The 23578-nt window shown below is 36.1% G+C and overlaps 2 protein-coding genes across 5 annotated transcripts in view; one reads left to right on the forward strand and one right to left on the reverse strand.

Annotated features, from left to right (window-relative positions):
• lims1 (LIM and senescent cell antigen-like domains 1) overlaps positions 1-4627 on the reverse strand; it is a 17166-nt gene extending 12539 nt beyond the window's left edge. For both annotated transcript variants that reach the window (NM_001024389.1, XM_087272402.1), the window contains 1 exon segment: positions 4485-4627. In NM_001024389.1, the coding sequence (NP_001019560.1) occupies positions 4485-4513 (29 nt within the window). In that variant the 5' untranslated portion in view covers positions 4514-4627.
• thsd7bb (thrombospondin, type I, domain containing 7Bb) overlaps positions 1-23578 on the forward strand; it is a 190388-nt gene that overhangs the window by 42562 nt on the left and 124248 nt on the right. The window contains exon 1 of one of the 3 annotated variants that reach the window (XM_087273924.1): positions 14322-14611. The exons of the other annotated variants lie outside the window; for them this stretch is intronic. The gene's annotated coding sequence lies outside the window, so the exon portion shown is untranslated. Of the gene's footprint in view, positions 1-14321; positions 14612-23578 lie in introns of those variants that run through there. 3 annotated transcript variants of the gene reach the window in all.

The following is a 23578-nucleotide window of genomic DNA, read 5'->3' on the forward strand; positions in this document are numbered from 1 at the left end:
ACTAAAATTTATAAAGTAAAAAAACAGTACCTTTTCAACTTTTATTTATTGTTGACTAATGTTTAGATCCATTTATTTGGTAAACAAAGCAAGTCTATCTTATACTAAAAGACAGAAAATATTACTTACAAACTGAATCATAAATAAATCATATGAACATCTGCATATCAGTCAATAATAATATTGAAATTAATTAAAAAACTGAATAAATATAAATGTACACACATTGCACAAGTAAATAAATAGACTCGATGGGCTAAGAATCTGAGGATTTCTGCATGTGCAGATTCTGTATGGGCCTACTTAGAACAATAGTGCCAATTAGCTTTTAGTAACTACAGCATCTTCCCTCTGTAGTTAAACACGGACAGCACTCAAAATGTTTCTTGAATTAAGGTAAAAGCGAGTGAATGAGGTGAAGCTGAAAATGCGAGTTGCTTTTTTAACCCCACACAGACAACTTCACATGAATGGACGGACGGCACAATTAAAATTGACTCAATATTATCATTCTCAAACATATTCAAGTACACCGATTTTTGTCACACAAATTTCAATGACTTGTCCTAAACATTTTGGGTTTATCTTTTTTCAAAACTTTTCCTTATGAAAATATAAATAAATACAACTTTTGGACTGTAAGAACCCTGTAGAAGAAAATAAATAAATAAATCTTACTGACCTTAAATGGCTAGTTAATACATAAAAAAATTAAGAAAACTCTGTAGTCATTCATTTATAATAAAATTCTGTTGAACACACAAAATATTTTAAAGAAGGTTGGAAACTGGTCAACATAAACTTTCATAGTGATTTTACTTACTATTAATTTCAATGGCTAACGGCTTCCACATTCATCAATTTTTTTTCTTGTATGTGTGGAAACTTATGAGTAAAACCTTTTTATTTGGTCTAAATAAATACTGTAAAACAAACCCTAATTTATTTCCTTAAATTTAGATTGCTTCTCATTTTTAATATTATTAAATGGCATTACATTAATATCTGTATCATTTCATCATTTGCCATCCTCCTGCTTTTGAGAGTGGTTAAAGATCAAGATTCAAGAGTGATCTTTCTCTACTCAAAGATAAAAAAAAAAATCCCATATAGCCCATCTGGCACTTTACAAGATAGTAAGTGTCTCCATTTCAGTGACCTGGCAAGAGTGCAACCAATGTTTACACCACACACACACACACACACACACAAACAGAATTAGCCCTGGAGTGACTCAGTGTGATTCCCTGAACAGACATTTCTCCAGTGACGAGGCTGTGAGAGGGTGGATGTTTTTTACTTCCCCTCATACCCTTCACTGCAGTCATAATGTTAAAGACTGTTCTAATGCTGCCTTCCCTAATATGGTGAACTGAGATCTGCTTGAGAACTAACATACTGTAGATCTATAAATAGATCATTTGTGTGTTTAAGAGATGTTAATGACAGTCTTGACATACAGCATTTTCCATATGCAAGAGCTCACAGAATAACAGTCGAGGTCTAACACTGCTGTGTGAAGAAAAGCTGTGTGTGTGTGTGTGTGTGTGTGTGTGTGTGTGTGTGTGTGTGTTTAAAGTTTGCTAGTGTCTGAAACGCAGTTAGACTGGCTGTAAGTTGGCTGACTTTCATACTCCAAACTTATCCTTATCATATGCATTTATTTTAATGGGATATAAAAGCAAAACTAAATAACTTTTAACTTCACATTAATAACTGATAAATCATCTAAATCAGTTAATTTTAATATAACTACCAGAATAACTGTGCAAGAAACTATTTAAAGAAGAGAAATTAAATGTCAATTGAGCATTATACACATAAAGATAAAAAAAAATGCTCCATTTTACTGTTCATGTCATTCAAGAGTCTTAGGCTGCGTTCGAAACTGCTTACTACTCAGTAGGTACTGCATTTGAATTTAAATGTACTACTCGGCCGTTAGAAAAGTATGTTCTATACCAGTGGTTCTCAAAGTGGGGGTCGGGACCCCCTGAGGGGTCGCGGTGCAATGAAGGGGGGTCGCCTAGTGATTTCCAAAAATCTATTTATTTTTATTAAACCATAAGAATTAACATATTTTATCCATAACTATAGTGAAAATAAAAATAGTTGTTTATAGTTACTATATAGTTACTATAGTAGCTTATAGTTACTAGTTCTATTGAATTGCGACCCCTGGGGTAATTACATTATATAAGGCAGCAATAGCGTCAGATGGATTTTGATTTTATAACATCAGGTTATACTTTCTGGCACATTTAAAGCACTGACACAAATTTAATTGGTGTGTGCGTCATTGCATGCAAGGTTTCTGTATTTATAACCACCTCAGAGGATATTGGGGGTCGCGAGTCACTGGCATTGTTATTTTGGGGGTCGGGGGCTGAAAAGTTTGGGAACCCCTGTTCTATACAGTATGAATGTGAGCCGTATAAATAGAATTTGGACGTACTACATTTTGTTATGGTCACATGACCCACTGCTTCAGTTCGTCGCTCCCATTCATGAATTCTCTCACGGGCCATCATGGGATAGCGCAGCGTGCATGGGATGCACACTTTATAATCTCGCCAGAAGTAGTAGGTCATCCGGGTGGGTACTTCTCGCATATGTTTTTCAAATTCTATGAATTCGGACATACTACTCGGCTTGCAACCTGATTTTAGCATACTGTATAGTATGGAAGTTTTGGATGCAGCGTTAATCTTTAAAGTTTCACAGATATCTAATGACATGAGATGAAGAGACACCGATTGTATTTTATAATAAACATTGCAAAAAAGTTAAACAAGGTTAATGTCAAATATCTTTTATTAGGGACCGAGTCTTCTTCTTCTTCTTCTCTAGAATGAATCGTGTTTTTGAGTGTCTAAACATGCACGAAAACTCACAAAACATTGCACAAACCAGAAGTTTACGTTAGTTATAGGTTTTGGAAGCAAGCGTGGTAAAATGACTCGACAGTGTCACCTATGCTCTTTTGACGGACGCTCTCGAGCTATGATCCGTGCACACTTACGAAAATTGGCACACACATCAAACATGCCAATATCTACATAAAAAAATCTAAATGGAGTGAAATCTCAAACCCAACCGGAAGTACGATATTTTTAACTTCCTGTGCTGAAAAAGTGCAGCTGAAAAAGTTTTACCATTTCCAGGTGTTGTATTTTAATAAACTCCCTATATTGATTTTATCAGATCAACACCAAAATCGGGTATTGTGATCTAAAGGGTAAAAAGGTGGTAAATTTTAAAAATCTAGAGTTTTTGTCAAAGGACGTATCCGTGGTAGCCTCACAAACTTTGATTCACCACAAAACAGGAAGTTGTTATAACTCAGGCATACATTGTCCGATCTGCCTCAAAATTCACATGATAACAGTCCTGACCTGAACAGGTTTAAATGCCAATATCCAGATACAGTCATAGTGCCACCTTCTGGCAACAGGAAGTGACATGTTTTACAGAGTAACAAACTCCTCCAACAAATTTTATCGTATCAGCACCAAATTTGTGTGGTGTTATCTGAAAGCTCTAGCAATGAATGATATCTTTCAAAAACCTAGAGTGTGCGGTCCCTTTCATCGCTGTTTTTCGCTGCGTTGGTGTCTACAGGTTCTACATGTTTCAGCAGAATAAAAAAATACCTGATTTAATCTTGATCATCCCTGTATAGGCATGATAATTGTCAGTTTACAGAAGCTGCATATCTCAGGAAGTAGATTATATCCATGTTTTCCCTGAGGATCAGACTGTGGGAGAGTCCAGGCTCAGGAATGTTTGGGAATTTGCTCATTTGGTCCCACAACAAACAAAATGCCAAACAGACAAACATGAAACCTCTGAGAATTCATGTAAAGTACATAATGCAATTAATGATTACAGTTTTTAGGTGTTAGAATCAATCTAAACCTGATATAACATTCAAAGATAGCAGATTGTCACTTCTGCCAAAATGGATCAACCATTTGTTTTCACGTCACCTCATACTTTGTGACGGTTACGGTTTCTAACCAAATCAAATGCTTTTTAGTATTTAACATGCCCATAATGTAGCATTTTTTCAGAAATGCACTTACATTAAATAACCGCATTACAAATAACTAATACTTATTGGGTCACATGTTATAGACAGTTAGCTACAGCATGACAGGGTTTATCTTAACACTTATGGTGTTTTGAATATCTCTCCAGCTTTGCGTGTGTCCCAGGAAAACTCCACTAGGGTGGCTAACTAGCTTAGCATCCGCCCTCATCTAGCAATTCATGAAATTCTGCAGTTAATCTCTCAATAATGAACACACATCCAACGCCATCAGTTTAACTATAAACAAAAAAAGAAGATGGAAAAAGGAAGGAGACCAGAAACAACAAAACAACGGAAAAAAGTAAGGGAAAGACTGTTGCATCTCTGACTGGAAACTAGCCAGAACATATTACTTTTTTTTTTTATCAGAAATGATATTAAAATGACGTACCTGCCCGTCATCTCTGACACCCCCAGCATCCCCTTCAGCACGGCTAATCCTGAAAGACGACTCAGATGTTTTTCGACAACATAAGACGCCCCTCCGATCTGTTGCTTTTCCACTTTTTCCCCTTCTCTCTCGGAGACAAAGATGTTTTCCTAAAGAACGCAGTCCACTCTGCTTGAGCTTCCGAGGTGGGTCACATGCTGCTCGGCTGGGCTTCTGATTGGTTATACAAATAAGCACCACTCCCCCAAGTATGCAGAACTTTCAAACTTCTTTAGAAAGATTTTCATAATATAATATAATATAATATAATATAATATAATATAATATAATATAATATAATATAATTAATATAATATAATACGTTTGTCTATGATATAATAACAGAACGTTTGTGAACTTTGTAATATTACTACCACTGATCTATAGATATATATATATATACACAGTATATTATTATATCTACATATGTAAATATTTATACCACTGATCAATAGTAGTCATTCTATATAGATCAGTGATTATACCCTAAAAGTCTTCTTTAAAACCTACATGAATTGATGTGTATGTATATCCATAATATAATGTACAATGGCGTATTATTTAACAATTATTTTGAAAATATTTTATTTGGTATCATATACTATTCAGACTGAAACTGGTGAGCATCTGATTTATTTATTTATTTAACTTTTGTTCCCCCACTTACAAAGCGCATTATGAAGCATGTTAATTTACCATTACGTTAATATGTAAATTAATAATACTACATTGATAATGACAGAAGAGGGCAAAGAATTCTAAGGCAAACACAACAAGATAAAGACAAATAAGAAAAAAGACAAAAAAGACACATGCATATATGCCAACAATTAGCCATTTTTACCTGTGTGTACTTATAAATAAATATTTAGAGTCCATTAAAAGTAAAAAAGTGTAAAGCTATAAAGACCTTTAATCAATTTGAAAAATATAATACTAATAATAGGTGATTTCTTTTTTGTTTCTGTTATTGTAATTTTACTGAATTCTTATTTATCTGTGTTTTAAGCCCCTGTTCAGTTTTGTTCTCTAAACTTTCTTTTGTCTTTACTTTTTTTCTAATTATATTTTCTAAATAAAATATAAACAAAAAGTTGTTCTTGCGCCATCTTGTGGGGGTTACCCACTATCACTGTTCAGAGTGGATATGCTAGAATCCAGACCAGAAATGACTACTCTCTTCCTCTGACGTCAGCGCCGTTTAGCGGACTTCTATCAAACAGAGACTTATATGGCATTAGCGCGGGACAGTCATAAAAATCCACTATTTCAACGTGGAAATCTTCAGTTAGTAAAGTAATTTCATCTTATTTAAAACGAAGGATCGTTTACTTTGTGAAATACACAGAGACTTGTTGCGTCAACATGCACTGTAAAAGAAAAACTTTTGAAAATGTTTGGTTAAAGCTCTGCATATCAACCACACGAGGACGCTGTTGCAAAAATGAAGACAAAAATAACTTTGGTGAGCTAAAAGATTCATCTATATTTATCAACTAAATATTTACGTCAATGCCGGGAAAAATGAAAATAAAAATACTTAAAGTGGGTTTAATAGGGTTAGATTTATGGGTAAAATGTTAATATTTGTCTTATTATAAAGGGTGTTTCTTCTAACATTTAAAGTACAAATATGGTCTTTTATGATTTAAGATATTGTGTATCTGTAAGATATTACAGAAATGTGTATGTTGTAGGATAAGTTCCAGTATGTACTGCACTATTGTTTACAGTTGTGCACAGCTCTACCCAAAGGGAGTTTATGTTTGTTGTACTGTAAATAAGGGTGTATTATTTTGCACAATACTGTGGATAAATTAGAATTGCAAAAAGCAAATGCAGTCAAAACGTGAAACATACATATTCAGTGTCTTGTACTCAGATACCTCATTAAATGCAGTGATGTTCGAACTTTACTGTAGTTTTCAAATGGCTGTGCAAATAGTAGTGCTGTCTTGAGCATTTTCAGGAAGTGTCACCAAAATCTTTTTTTTTTTTGCATTGGAAAACATGTACTGAGTAAACTGTCATGATGAAAACATGACAAAGCCATTTGACTATCCTGTTCATAAACAATGGTGTCAGGACTTTTCATCTTGATGAAACTGACACTTTCATTGACATTAATACTTGCTTTTGAGGAATGAGCTCTCCATTTTGAGCAAGTGGCATGCTTTTGCAGGTTATCAACTAGGTATTGCAGTTTGTGCTAATTGTTTTGAGAAATGCATTAACTGTTGTGCAAATGTGAATAGTGTTGTGAGAAATGCACAAAATCCACTGAGAAAAACTGTAATAATAATATAATCTACTTTCATTGTGCTTCTAAGATGTATGAAAGTATTGGGACTGCACTATGACCTATATTTAATGTAAAAGTTTATGAATTTGTAAAATATTCAAGGAATTTGAATACTCTTATATTTAGCGCTCCCATATATGTTACCGCTAGTGTTCTGAACAAAGCCTAAATGTGAATCCTGAAGATGACATTTGCATTTTAAGCACTCTAAGCACAAAAAACCTTGTGTCATTTGCATCTGCAGCAACAGTCAGTCAAGGTGATAAACAGAAACAGCAGTCGACTGGCTTTTTTCAGACAGAAAAAGAGAGCGTCAGTGTTTATTAATGTGCCTGGATAAAGAGCAGCCGTGTCTAATCTATCTGAGAGCAATAATCTTGTAAACAAAAAGCTGTTACCGGATTTCATATCTCTCGTCTTTTTAATTTTGTTTATTTTTTGACCTCTCTTGCCCTCAAAACTGAATTCATCACAATTCATCTCATGCACAAAGGTCCATCTGAAGTTCTGGGTCAGAGAAATGCACTGATTAACATTCGGAGTTACGTAAAGATGGTATAATCACCAGCAGGCCTGTGGCTGATCAAACATGACGCTTTGATATGGGATAAACAGAGTCATAACACTGTTCGTCTTAAGGTCATCTCTGCTTTATAGAAGAGCGTTGAGAGACACAATCATTCATCAAGTGGAATTACAGACCAAAGTTAAGCGATAACATTCATCTTGCCGTAAGTTCATGCAAATAACTCGCTTTCGGGATTCTTTGATTTGTCTGTGCTTGAGAACGTATGAGATTTTAATGAAATAAGCAACTGTATTATGGCATGTGCGCGATAAGCTGCACAGATGGGTTTCACACATCACATGGCAGCAAGAAGGAAGCTTGTAGTACAGAATATATATGATACCACAGATGACATATATATATATATATATATATATATATATATATATATATATATATATATATATATATATATATATATATATATATATATATATATATATATATATATATTTTTTTTTTTTTTTTTTTTTTTTTGCATTTTTTATTTTGCATTTTTAAAGCCAAATCTGGGAGTGTACTGTAAAATATGATGGCTTGACAAAGAAGTTTTAGTGCAATTATTACTTAAAAATCTGTTATAATTACAAGAATGCATGTTGGATTTTCAGGTTATATCCAAAATATGACTAATAGAATAACTAATAATAAAGGATTTGTTGGACCTGTGTTTGTAAGATAAGGTGTATTGATTTTGTTAATGTCATTTTATGGTGTGATTTGTTCCTCGGTTTTTTAACATGTTTGTGAAAACAAGCTATGAGTCATAGCAACATATTATTATCAGATTGAACCAGTTGAAGGGAGTATGATTCATCAGCCTTTAAAGAAAGAATAATAAAGGTGAATCCTTGTGAAAGCAAGTATTTACACGCCAACTCTGTTTTCTGTGCTTGCATAATGATACAAAAAGAAAGGATGGCTGGACAATCACAGTGATATCAACAAATAGTTGAATGAATGGATGGGATGAATAAAACACAATATGATGGAAATAGAGGGATAGATGGATGGATAGATAGTAGACAATTAGATGGAGATGGATGTATGGATGGATGGATGTATGGGTGTATAGTCATAAAGGGGATGGATGGATGTATAAATAGATAAATAGAGAGTGGAATAGAAATATGGATTAATGTCTGGATGTACAAAACTAGAAAAATATACAGATGGATGGTAGGATGCCTGGGTGTTTCGATGGATAAATGGAGTATGGATGGATAGATAAATAGTACAGTGGAATAATATATGTATAGACAACTGGATGGATGGATATTTGGAAGATAATTAAATGGATGGAGGGCGACGCAGTGCACAGCAGGTAGTGCTGTTGCCTCACAGCAAGAAGGTTGCTGGGTCGCTGGTTCGACCCTCGGCTCAGTTGGCATTTCTGTGTGGAGTTTGCATATTCTCCCTGCGTTTGCGTGGGTTTCCTCCGGGTGCTCTGGTTTCCCCCACAGACCAAAGACATGCGGTACAGGTAAATTGGGTAGGCTAAATTGTCCGTAGTGTATGAGTGTGTGTGTGTATGGATGTTTCCCAGAGATGGGTTGCGGCTGGAAGGGCATCCGCTGCGTAAAAACTTTCTGGATAAGTTGGCGGTTCATTCCGCTGTGGCAACCCCGGATTAATAAAGGGACTAAGCCGACAAGAAAATGAATGAATGAATAAATGGATGGATGAAACAATGAATGTAGAGGTGTATAGACAAACAGATAAATAGACATTAAGATGGATGGGTGAATGCATGAATAGATAAATATACGGAAGGATTGATTGATGGATATATGGATTGATGGATGTCTGGGTGTACTGATACTATGGATGGATGGATGGATGGATGGATGGAAGGATGTCTGGGTGTATTGATGGATAAATGGATAAATTGATTGTGGATGGATGGATGCATGGACAGATAAATAATTGATGGATGTCTGGTTGTATGGATAGATAAATGGACAATATGGATGGATGGATAAATAGAGAGTAGGATAGAAATATGTTTGGATGTCTGGGTGTACTGATAATGTCAATAAATGGAATGATGAATGGATAGATAAACAGATAAATAGAAAAATGGATGGATAGTTGGTTGTCTGGGTGTACTGATATTATAGATACATGTATAAACGAACAAAGATACCTTAATAAAGGGATTGATAATTGGATGGATGCATAGACTGACAGACTGATGTGTGTGTGTGTGTGTGTATGTGTATATATATACTGTGTATATATATACTGTGTATATATATGTATATATATATATATATATATATATATATATATATATATATATATATATATATATATACTGTATGTATATATATATATATATATATATACATATATATATATATATATATATATATATATATATATATATATATATATATATGTGTGTATATATATGTATATGTGTGTGTGTGTGTGTATGTATATACGTGTATGTATATATATATTTATATATGTGTATGTATATATATATATGTATATGTATATATATATATATATATATATATATATATATATATATATATATATATATATATATATATATATATATATATATGTATATGTGTGTGTGTATATATATATATATATATATATATATATATATATATATATATATATATATATATATATATATATATATATATATATATATACACATACATATATATATATATATGTATATGTATATGTGTATATATATATATATATATATATATATATATATATATGTGTGTATATATATATATATATATATATATATATATATATATATATATATATATATATATATATATATATATGTATATATATATATATATATATATATATATGTATATATATATATATATATATATATATATATATATATATATACATATATATATATATATATATGTATATATATATATATATATATATATATATATATATATATATATATATATATATATATATATATATATATGTATGTATGTATGTATGTGTGTGTGTGTATATAGAGAGAGAGAGAGAGAGAGTTGCGTGGATTGATGAATGAATAAATGAATTAATTAATTATTTATTGAGCGAATGAATGAATGAATGAACAGACATGCCGATAAATGTTAAATGGGTGGATGGACGGATAAATGGAAAAATAAAAGGATAAACAGTGGATGAGGGATGTCGGATAGAGTTGTCTATATAAACTTTCCAGTGCACTGGTTCTTCAGAGGGATCTTGCCTGTGTTCTCATCCTCTCCTACGGTTGCCATGTGAACAGCACAGCTCATAAACATGTGACAAGAACCATGAAAACACAGAGTCTGCTGTGTAAACATGTGGCTCTGGACATCTGTGCGTGTAAATGAAGGACAAACTTTTATAGAGTACTCCACATCTCTTTCAGTGAATGATTTCTAAGAGTCATTGAGGTCTGAGCCATTCACAGTATGTCCATCTTCAGCCATCACAGCCATTATGAGTGCTGAAATACACACTTCTATTCATGTCTTTAGAGTCATATTTCTTTACACCTTTCATCTGTAATGTGAAATGTCATAAATATGGAAATCCCTTTCCGTTTCTACATGGAAACATTTGCACTTTTGTATATAAAAAAAAAAGATAAATGAGTGAACTAAATTTAGACCTTTTCTGAAGAAAATGCTGAGGTAGTCAGTGGAAAAGTTAAACTAGAGTGTTGTGCTTGTTTTTCTAGATTTACATGTGCATTTATTCATTTAGCAGACACTTTTATTCAAAACAACAAATATAAGAGATGAGTTTTGATTGTTGTTGATGTTTTCTTAGAGATGGATTGCGGCTGGAAGGGCATCCGCTGCGTAAAAACTTGCTAAATAAGTTGGCGGTTCATTCCGCTGTGGTGACCCTGGATTGGTAAAGGGACTAAGCCGACAAGAAAATGAATGAATGAATGAATAAATGAATGTTGTTGATGTTGTTGACTCAACCAATTGAATCAGAATTGTGAGCTATTTCAAGTAATAATACTATTAAAAAGTTTCTGCACACTAAATAATTTGGAAACCTTTAGTTGCGTTAAAGCACTCCATGTTTTTACTCAAGATGAAACTAAACAGCCTTAGTTGAATTAACATATGTCAATTCAACCATCGCGGTTTACTATTTAAAGTCAACATGAAATGAAAGTTAAAATTGTCAATTTCTTACCCATATTGTCATGTACATCCAATTTAAACGGTCCTGAAATGAGAACCAAATGTAGGGAACACTGAAAACAAGAACTCCCTAGATTTACTTTTTTTTTTCTTTTTTTTTTTTTAAGGTAAGTGGTTGTAAACAATTTATTTGGGCTGAATTTAAAACAAATTTAGTTGAACATTACTAAATTTCATTTGTTTAAGTTGTTTAACAGGGCAGTGGCGCAGTGGGTAGCACGTTCGCCTCACAGCAAGAAGGTCGCTGGTTCGAACCTCGCCTCAGTTGGTGTTTCTGTGTGGAGTTTGCATGTTCTCCCTGCCTTCGCGTGGGTTTCCCCCACAGTCCAAAGACATGTGGTACAGGTGAGTAAGCTAAATTGTCCGTAGTGTATGAGTGTGTGTGTGGATGTTTCCCAGAGATGGGTTGCGGCTGAAAGGGCATCCGCTGCGTAAAAAACTTGCTGAATAAGTTGGCGGTTCATTCTGCTGTGGCGACCCAGGATTAATAAAGGGACTAAGCCGACAAGAAAATGAATGAATGAAGTTAACCCCATATACATAGTTTGCAACAATTTTGCAGAAATGCAGTAATTTTTTCAGTGTAGTGCATGATTTCGTTCTTTGGGATCTGATTGGATTGTAGGAAGATGGGTGTTGCTACCATGATAGAAGAAGATTGATGAATGGACAAATGCAGGGCAGAAACTAGACTTGCCTAATCTGCTTGTTAAGTGTGATGTCACGCGAAGTGGCTTCCGGGTCCAATCGCTATATCAAACTGTATGGGGAGACTCATTAAATGTAATGTGTATTTATATAGCGCATTTATTGTGTATGCCCATACACCCAACGCGATTCACAATTATGAGGAGGGGGTCTCTCCACACCACCACCATCCACTTGGATGATGCGACGGCAGCCACAGGACAACGGCGCCAGTGCACTCACCACACACCAGCTATTGGTGGAGTGGAGAGACAGTGACAGCCAATTCGATGGATGGGGATGATTTGGAGGCCATGATCACAAGGGCCGATTGAGACACTTTGGCCAGGACATGGGGTTACACCCCTACACTTTACAAGAAGTGCCATGGAAGTTGTAATGACCACAGAGAGTCAGGACCTCGGTTTTACGTCTCATCTGAAAGACGGCGCCCACTGACAGTATAGTGTCCCCTTTACTGGGGTATTAGCGCCCCCTGCTGGCTTCTCTAACACCACTTCCTACAGCAACCTAGTTTTTCCCATGTGGTCCACCCATTCAGGTACTGACCAGGCTCAGCCCTGCTTAGCTTAGTGAGTAAGTGGTCTTGGGCTGCAGGGTGATATGGCTGTGGCAATGGTAAAAATAAACATTTACAAAGCTATGTAATACTTTCAAAAATTATGATCGCAATATATATAACCATATATACCCGAAAATAGTATTACCAGCCTGATGTCACAAGGAAGTATAAGTATTTTACGTTTTGTCAGTTTAGTGGCTGATTCGAGTTCAGTAGGGCGCAGACTGTATTTTTCCATCCTTAAAATAGCAAAAGTAGATTCAGATGCACCTTAATGATTTTGCACCATGTGCTTTAGATTTTGCACTTAGATCACTTTAATAGAGTTCTTTAAATGGATTGAATGTAAAATAATTAAGTTGCCTCCAAAAAAACTCAAGAATTGTGTTGTTTCAGCTTATTTTAACTAAGTAGTTTAACTAAGTATTTTTTGAGTGTATATAGGGGATCATACAATGAAATTTTGTGAGTGTTGTTTTTAAACGTCTACATCCAGTAGTGTTGCCTCATGGTAATTTCACGGAAATGCCAGCCTGATCTCACGAGGAAACGTAAGTATTTTACGTTTTGTCAGTTTAGTGGCTAATTCGTAAAAATTTGTACGAGTTCAGTCATATGAAAATGTACGATTTTAAAAACGAGGCGTGGCACCCAACCCCACCCCTAACCACAACCGACATTGGGTGATCAGCAAATCTTATTAAATTGTGCGAATTAGATCGTACGAATTCATAAGAATTAGCCATTAAATCAAAAAGTTACGAATTGCCATGAGATTGCGTTGGAAATGCACAAAATTGCTTTCCAGAACCTTTACATTCACTGTCTCTATCTGGTGAAATGGTTTTGCCAATCCTGTAAGGAATCCAGCTATTAAAAATAGCCAGCTAAAAACACTTAACTGATAAGAGACTTAGATGTGTTGTGTACAAGTCACTATATTACTTTTTTAGCTAAAGTTTTTGTTCTTTAAATTACTGTAGCAAGTATATTATCAGCACCTATATGATTCATTTGACTGATGAACTGCTTGTTGTATTGTTTGTAAGTGGCTTTAGCTGAAAGCACCTGCTAAATGAATGAATAGAAATTACTATAACCTCAGCATGAACATTTATGGATGATTAAGGTAAATACTTAGGCTACTTAAGCACCCTCAGTCTAGTAAAGCTTGACTAGAAAAGCACCTCCAATGATGCAAGTAATCCCCCATCTCCAAAAACAAACATTATTAAAGCAAAGAAGATTAGATGTTTCCTCCACAATTTCGAACACAAAAAAATGTTCGTGATCTGATTAAATGTATGAGATTATCACAGGGTTAAACTCTTTAGAGCCTGTTCTGATTTGCTTTAAATGCCGATCCATTATTTGACAATGAGATAGAGGAAGGGGTGGAGGGGGAGTTGAGTGTTGGCAGAGTGACGGAGAGAGAGAGAGAGAGAGAGAGAGCGCTGCCAGTGTCCGTACACCACACACACACAATCCCAGCTCTCCGTCTCTCTGCCACTTTATCTTCAGCAAGGGCTGCCCACTGGGATAATATTCTCTATCTGTCTTTCACGCGCATTAATCAGTCATTCTCTCTCTCTCTCTTTTACTCCTCCTCATTATTTGACACTTTTTCTCCATCCTCCTTTCTGCCATCCTCTTTCTTCACCTCCCTGTCCTCCTCCTTTATCACTTCCATTCTGCCGCTCTCTTCTTCTCACCGGCTGGAGAACTCACAGGACGCTGGACCACAGACTGGTAAGCAGCTGAGAGTTAAGAGACTAGATATTTGACATTTTTGATGGCTGATAATCTGTTAGTCGTTTTTTAAGTCATGCTTAATTGTGTTGTGTACTTAAGTCTGTGTATTTACATTTTTTTCTGCTTCAGTTTTGATTCTTGGAAGTAGCAAGTTTGCATTGAGTGTTTGTTTACAAAGGGATCGCTCATCTAAAAATGAAAATCCTGTCATCATTTACTTACTCTTTACTTGTTTTTAAACCTTTATGAGTTTTTTTAAACACAAAAGAAGATATTGTGAAGCAATGTTTACTGTGATTTTCTTACTATGGCTGCGAGTGCTACAGGTTTTCAGCGTTCTTCAAAATATCTTTATTTTTTTAGCTTAAAATCACTGAAGAGAGATTGTAAAAAATGCAAAAATGTAGCTTTTTTTGGTGAACTATCCCTTTAAGGGATTTAAGATGCACACAAATGAGACCATTATACTTGAGTTGTGATATTAATAGCTCATAACTTGCTTTTGACTGAATTTGATGAGAATGTTTGAGACACATTGGCTCAGTGGTTAGCACTGTCGCCTCACAGCAAGAAGGTCGCTGGTTTGAGCCCCGGCTGGGTCAGTTGGCATTTCTGTGTGGAGTTTGTATGTTCTCCTCGTGTTCATGTGGGTTTCCTGTTTCCCCCACAATTCCACATGCGCTATAGTTTAATTGGGTACACTTACTTGGTTGCAGTGTATGTGTATATGTCCTGGTTCTCCAGGTTGGAGGTTGAGCGTTGGGCTAACAACCCACCTCATAAAATTTTGATGTTACGAAACACCAGCATGGTGCAGCTAAATATCAACTTTGAAATAAATGTCCCTGGGAGCAAATAAGTATCCTTTTAGGGGATTTAAGACACACGCAAATGAGACTACTGTGGTGGAGTTATGATATTAATAGCTCTGATAACTTCTTGATAGATTTTAATGAGAATGGTGGAGTTCAAAGTGAGATCTCTGACTTTTTCTGACGTAACATTGTGGAAAATGTGAGAAAATCTGTGATACTGAGATCTTTCTTCTGAAATGAGACATTTGAGAGATTAAAAACTCCAAAGGAGAAATGTTTCACTCAAATAATTGTTCAGATAAGATGTGAAAGTCATGATGAACTCAATTTTCATAGTTTATTTCAAATGATTGATCTCTTTTCTCTTTTAAATCTTTATTTTCAATGACAAAATGTGTCTTCTATTCTCTGATGACATTTCCTTGTCCAAGGGAGGGAAATAGGCGGGAAAAAAAGTGTCACTCTTATAGGATTAACCAATACTAAACAATAAGAATTAAATGATCCAATCAAATCCCGCCCTACTTTTTCTTATTTAATTAGATTTGTGTCACATTAGGGAAGATAAGACCACTACAACTTCCATTTCATTAATTCATTCATTTTCCTATGGCTTAGTCCCTTATTTGTCTGCCTCACCACAGCGGAATGAACCACCAACTATTCCAGCATATGTTTTATACAGCGGATGCCCTTCCAGTTGCAACCCATTACTGGGAAACTCCCATACACTCCCATACACTCTCACTTTCACACACACACACACACACACACACACACACACACACACACACACACACACACACCACGGCCAATTTAGTTTATCCAATTCACCTATAGACCATTTCAATGTGGGGATGTCATGGGCCCATGAACATTTCCTGCATGTTGTCAAACTATTTTGTAGCCGTATCAAAGGCAATTTAATAATATCTCAACTTTTAAACTGCTGTCATTATCAATACGTGGAAATTTTTGGATTCTTGGAAACTATGGGAATTAAAAATGTAATACAGTAAATAGGTTAGGACCATTGTTTTTGTTTACATCACTCAAAATGGTCTATACCGCATGCCTTTGGACTGTGAGGGAATGCGAAGCACCCAGTGGAATCCCACACGGGGCACAACCATTCTCTTCTCTGATGATGTTTCCTAGTGTGTGGGTGGGAAAATAGGCGGGAAAAAGTGTCAAATTTATAAGATTAACCAATATTAAACAGCAAAAATTAAATAATCCAATTATGCTCCACCATACTTTTTTATTTACTTAGATTTGTGTCACATTTGGGAAGATAAGACTATAACAACCTACATTTCATTCAATTATTAATTTTCCTACGGCTTAGTCCCTTATTTAGCAGGGGTCAATAAGGTCTAGCCGGGATTTGAACCAGCGACTTTCTTTCTGTGAGGTGGCAGTGCTAACCACTGAGCCACCGTGATGGCCGCCAACTTCCATTTCTTGTTGACTAAAACAATATATTTTGGGCTGGGCTATACTGAATGTTAACCTATGACATACAGGACGAGTGTTTGGTCACTTTATTTTGATGCTTCTACATGCCAACTAATTCTCATTCGATTATATGTAGATGGTTAGGTTGAGATTATGGTTGCGGTTAGGGTTAGTTTAAGTTGACATGTACTTGCAAAGTTTCTTATAGTCAGGTAAATGTCTGTTGAAGGAGCATTTCAACAGATATTAAGGAGACAGTCTACTAATACTCGCATAGACTGAGTATATAAGTGTTACAGAGTGTTCACATTATTATAATTATTTTTACACTTCTAATGCTGTTGGCTCAAACACTTCACATTTAAAGAAAGTCTATATTTTGCTCTCAAGGCTGTCTTGGAGATATAAAAGGGAATTTCAGATATCTCCTTTGTCCTATTTTTATGTATTGCTGTATTTTTAAACTCTGGCTGTCTTTTAAATGTTGTATTAGGCAGACAGGAAGTTTCTCTCAAGCTCATCAGACAGTCAATAGACTAATTTAGTGAGCCGATAAATCCCCCCTCCTTTGAGACCAGAGTAGAAAGTGATGATAACAACAGGCAGATAGATAGATGCTTCTATACACGACTGAAGAAGACATTTATGGCAATCTACGTGGGCAGTGTGACCTTGATGGCAGTCCTCCCATGTCTGTTCGTGTTGTTTAATTTTTAAATAAAAGTGAAAAGCAGGTGTTTTTGTTTCAGGAGTTGGTGGTGTGTCAGGCGAGCTGCGAATTCATCCTGAATTGTAAAGTGAACTCATTTGAGCATGAGACATATGGCTGCTGTCTCTTCCTGCTCCACTTTTAATTGAATTTCCACTAAGGTTGAAGCAGGCAATGGCTTACCTGTGGTCTTCACAGATGGGGTGCTAATGGCTCTAATTTTCTGTGTCACCTCCCTCCAACCAAATTCTTATCGGTTGTTGCTAGATCGGATATGGTTGCGGCTGGAAGTTAACAAGAATTATTTATTATTTATTAAATTTCCCATTTGCTGTATTTTATTAACGCCCACCCCAACCCTAAACCCAACCATCACAGTAACATGAAAACAGTAGTTGTAACGAGTATTACAGAATTTATGCTATCTATTAAATTACTCAATAAATTCTATTTTCTAACGCCTACACCCACCCCAACCCTAAACCCAACCGTTACAGTACTGTAAAAATATTAATTATTGTTATACAGGGTCATAAAACATGTTACTATAATTTATGTACATATCGCACTTCCAGCCAGATGCGTATCTGATCTAGACTTTACCATTCTTATCTATCTATCTATCTATCTATCTATCTATCTATCTATCTATCTATCTATCTATCTATCTATCTATCTATCTATCTATCTATCTATCTATCTATCTGTCTGTCTGTCTGTCTGTCTGTCTGTCTGTCTGTCTGTCTGTCTGTCTGTCTGTCTGTGTGTCTGTCTGTCTGTCTGTCTGTCTGTCTGTCTGTCTGTCTGTCTGTCTGTCTATCTGTCTTCTATCTCAAGGCCATTCTGTGGATGAAGACTAAACATATTAGATTGCCAGCACTAAGTTTATTTACTTGTCAATTTAGCCTATTATCTAACTTTCTCTATTTACTTAATAAGCTCTTTATCTATTTACATATATAAATACTGGGTTGTTATAACCCAGTGTTGGGTCAAATATGGACAAACCCAATGTTTGGTAAATTTTTCATTCATTCAATTGTCTTCAGCTTAATCCCTTATTAATCAGCGGAATGAACCACCAACTATTCCGGCATATGTTTTATGCCACAGATGCCCTTTCAGATGCAACCCATTACTGGGAAACACCCATACACTCTCACATTCACACGTGCACGCATACGCTAGGGCCAGTTTAGAAATTACAAATGCCAACTGGCCCATCCAGGACTTGAACCAGTGACCATGCTATGAGGCGACAGTGCTAACCACTAAGCCACCGTGCTGCCGGTTTAAATAAAATCGTAAATAAATAGAAAAAGATTAAAATATAAAAAGGATTTTCAATAAAATCTAAATTATGCTTTTTAACCCAATGCTTGGGTTTGTCCATATTTGACCCAACAACCCAGCTTGTTTTTAGTGTAACTAAAATATTCTTCCTTCTACCACCTATTCAACATGCTTTTAGTTTTGATCTGATGGTTTAGTTTGCATCTTCTGTAACATTTCCTTCACAGTCCTTTTTTCCCTCTCTCCAAATCTCCCTTTTGTGCTCTTATCCTCTTCCCTATCTCTTCACACCAGCTGAAATCTTGCTGTCACGTTGACAGATCTGTGTTGTGATGGATTTGCGTGTGTATCCATCTATACCGCCATAAAATATTTGTGCATCCATTTTATAGCTGTAAGGGTCATGAATTTGGAATTGGCCCTTCGGTGCTTTGTTCAGATCCATTGTGAGAGAAAAATGCAGTGTGCATGTGCGCCTTGAACATGCGATTCCTGTGTTACAAGTGCACATTAGTGACAGAAGATTGAATGAGTGTGTGCTGTGAACTGGAGTGTGATGTGAATGTTTAAAGCCCATTGTGCGATTCATTATTAATGATATTGTTTTCATAATTTATATGAATGGATACAGTAGTTGGGGGCACTTAGTAATCAAGGTTTGGCTTGGGGAAATTACCATAATTGCTTTAAAAAAAAAAGGTTCTCCACACCACCTAGCACGTAACGTATTATGAGAGTTTAAATGTGCAGTTAAATGTAATTGTGGTATTTAAAGGAGTATTCATGCTGTTATTATTTCAGTTGCATTAAACACTGAATATATTTTGCCATCTTGTAAACACCACTGCTTCCTCGCTTGGGTTGTTCCATTCAGTAATTAAGGGAAATAATTATAATTATGGATAATTGTCAGAGACTTTCCCAAACATCGGATCTCCAGTAGGAATAGCATTGATTGAAGGTAGAAAGGAGATTCAGGTGAAGTTTTGAAGGAAAGGAAAGTAAATTCCCACTTGAAGTAGGTGAAAGAGACCAAAGAGTCTGCAGCGCTTTTGGTGAGAGCGAGCGCAACTGTGTGTTGTTTCCTCTCTGCGGAAATCAATCCAAACATGGAGTGCCGGAGCGCTCATTGCTATTCACGCTAGCGCCTGTCTGTATCATATCTTTAAATCTGCTAATTAACCTCATTACGACGCTCAGCCTGCAGGGGATCCAGTGTAAACCGAGGCATACGCTCTCTCACACAAACACACACACACATACACATACACACAGATTTGATATGAAACCTCCACAAACTCAAAGCAGACTGTTTCGCCAGTTTAATTATGAAAAACCCATGATTGAATAATTAATACTGTTGGGTCACCCTCAGCATCTCACTAAGCAGAGGCCAAGTGGTCATTGTGGTCCAAATAGACACGCTCTAAATAATCCAAACAGACACAGACCTCGGTTAACTGTCGCCTGCCAAAAACATGACCCTGCTACTAAGATTATACCCTTCACCACACAAACACACAACACAAGCCTTCTGCAGATTTACAGAGACCCGGAACAGTGAACATTACGAAAACAGAGCTCACAAGCTCTAACAACACCAAATCTCCTCTTGTAAACATGTTTTCTGCAAGACAAAATGATGGTGGTCTTACAGCTTTGGCAGTTTTGTAAACAGCCATTTTAAATGACTGAAAATTGCGTTCATCGTGAATAGAGGTTTGAATGATTCTGCGGATGAGAACATTTTAATAACAGGCTGTTAGGCCATCAAAGTCAGTCAGAGGATAGCATTTAAAGTACATGGATATAGACTCCAAGGTCTTGTTTACACCTTGTATTAATATGTGCTTTCAGCGATCTGATCACAAGCTGTCAGCAGAAACATGTGGCTGTTTCAACCTGGCATTAAATAAGTCCTGTAGCGCTTGTGTTCTGATTTCATCAAGACCCTTCGCCCCTAATTACGCCTCTTCATTACTTTTATGTAAGTGACCTTCTAAGCAAGTGGGAACGCAAATAAATAATGATAAACTTCAATTACAATTTTAATCCTTATCTGTATGTTACAATTTAGTATAGTTAGTTTATATAGTTTAATAGTAATAGTTTACAATTTAGTTATAGTTAGTATAGAAGTATAGTTACGTGAAGTTTAATTTTAAACTAATTTCGAGAGGAGCACGCGCTCATGATTGACCCAGCTGGCTCGTATCAGCTAATCACGATCCTCCAATCAAAGGATCCCAAGTTCCTATATATACCCTCATTTCCTTTCTACGACTATCTTCGTCTGGAAGAACCCCCCTCCTACCCTTTGTCTACCTTTATCCAGAATGGCCGGCATGGTGGCACAGTGACTAGCACTGTTGCTTCACAGAAAGAATTCCAAAGGCTCCGCCTCCTGGCTGGACCATCTGATATTTCTGTGTGGAGTTTGCATGTTCTCCTTGTGTCCGCGTGGGTTTCTCCTGGGTTCCCCTTTTTCCTCCCACAGTACAAATATGCTCTATATTAGGGGTCACCAATCTCGTTCCTGGAGGTCCGGTGCCCTGCAGGGTTTAGCTCCTACGTGCCTCAACACAACTGCATGGGTGTTTCAAGTACACTAGTAAGACCTTGATTAGCTTGTTCAGGTGTGTTTGATTAGGGTTGGAGGTAAAATCTGCAGGACAACCAGGGCCGGAGTGGGATTGCTTTTCAGCCCTGGAGTTTCAAGCCTCAGACCGGCCCACCTCAGTTCATGACTGACTATATTAAAATAAGGTCATTTCCAATTCAGTTTCTAATTACACTATCACATCTTTTTTTGAGAAAACAGCTGCTTTAGAACTTCAAATGTTCAACAACCCTTACAGTATTATATGTCTTAACAAATGAAAAAAATAAATTACTCAGACGAGGATCAAACCAGGGACGGTGGCGTCGTAACCTAACGTGCTAACCACTGGACCACAACAGATGTACATTGAGAGCTGACTCATGCGAGTTATATCATCATTAACCTGCAGGCTGCATCATGCCCACGAGGCTTTGAGAAAATAGATAAAAAGAGCAGAGCTGGTAAAATAATGAATAAGAAGATTGTGGTCAAGTAAATAAATTAATTAATTTAAAAAGTGTGACTGCTGAGAGCAACAGATTCTGGAGCTAGGGACAACGGCCCTCGCTGCCAAAAAACGGACCGGCCCACCGGGAATTCTCCCGGACCTCCTGATTAGCCAATCCGGGCCTGAGGACAACGAACCTCCAGGAACAAGTTTGGTGACCCCTGCTCTATGTTAATGTCAAAACCTTAGTCTCTTTCACTAGATGTCTTGCTCTCAGGAAGTTCACCTTAGCCTGAGCTGCGGGTGAGTTTTAAGATCGTCCTAAGCTCAATCTCCCCTCGCCCCGCAAAGGGAGAGAGCCCTGGACTCGAGGATCCCTCTTCTGGCTCTCTCCTCTCATGAGCTAAGTGTGAACTCTTGTTTTAGTGTGCCTCCCTAAAGTTGGTTCATATACTAATGTTAATAAAGTTAATGCAAAAAATCTCTTTCGTGGCTTTATGAATGCATTTATAGCGTTTAAATAAAAACAATCCAAACAACTTGAATTGGTTGAAAGTCTTTATAACACTTTATACCATGTTTAGGTTTGTATTTAGCATCACCAACGTAAGATGAAAACAGGCCTAAATGCCAAAAGATGGTTGCTCACTTTTATGGCATTCAATATTTTCTGAAAAAAAATCACTGGCCTTTTTTTTTTTCCTGGTATAAAAATATCAAGTGTAGGATTCATCAGTGGTGGACTTTAATGCACTGGTAATGCGCTCTTAAGGCAGTTCTTCAAAAGAAAAACACTTAAACATAGCAAAGTGACTCTGCAATGATTGTTCAACACAATTACTGTTTGGAAGCTATGAAAATAAAGTGCTACTGTTTTTAATTGCTCTGTAAGTGTGGAAATTGTACCTTTTCGTTGCATAAAAGCAGGTTAAGGTGTTTTTTTTTTTAAAATATGTTCATATGTTTTATATGTTTTTTATGTTTATTGTTTTTTACTGATCAATGCTCTTTGCAAGCAGTGTCTTTTGTATAGCCTATACTGAGCTGTTTAAAGTTATTCTGAAAAATTACTCGACATGTCTACAGTATGGTATTCTTGTTCATGTCATTCAATTAGAAGTTCTAGAAGAAAAGATTCTCTGGTTGAGTGTTGTATATTTTGGTGTTAATTTTAGGAAAGATCCACATCAAACAATCTTTTTTTCTATCACTTCTAATTGAATGTTACGAACCAGAATATACTATACCGTAAGATTGTGTTGTTTGATCTGAAAACACTGCTGTGGAGCTTCAGGTAGAGTGGTCCAGGACTACTGAGGTTGTGTCCGAGTCCGAGAAGTTCAGAGAAGATTCTACAGAGATGATATGGAGACATGAAAGGGCAGAGAGCAGCTGCTCATGTCCGGCCCTTCAAAGCTTATCAAGCATCTGAAGTTTGACATGGATACCATTTCCACACCGCCACTTAGGGTTTGTAGAAGCTTGTGTTAGTTTGCATTAGTGGGAATAATTTGATCGTACATGAACCATTCAGTTTTAGTTTAGTTTTTTGCTTAGGTTTGCTTTGTTTCCTTGTTGTGTTTTATTTTGTTTTGCTTTGCTTTTGTGTTTTTTGCTTTGCTTTGCATTTTCTTTTGTT

This window comes from Danio rerio, chromosome 11, assembly GCF_052040795.2.
Source record: "Danio rerio strain M-AB ecotype USA chromosome 11, GRCz13ab, whole genome shotgun sequence".
In the NCBI taxonomy this organism is placed as follows: Eukaryota; Metazoa; Chordata; class Actinopteri; order Cypriniformes; family Danionidae; genus Danio; species Danio rerio.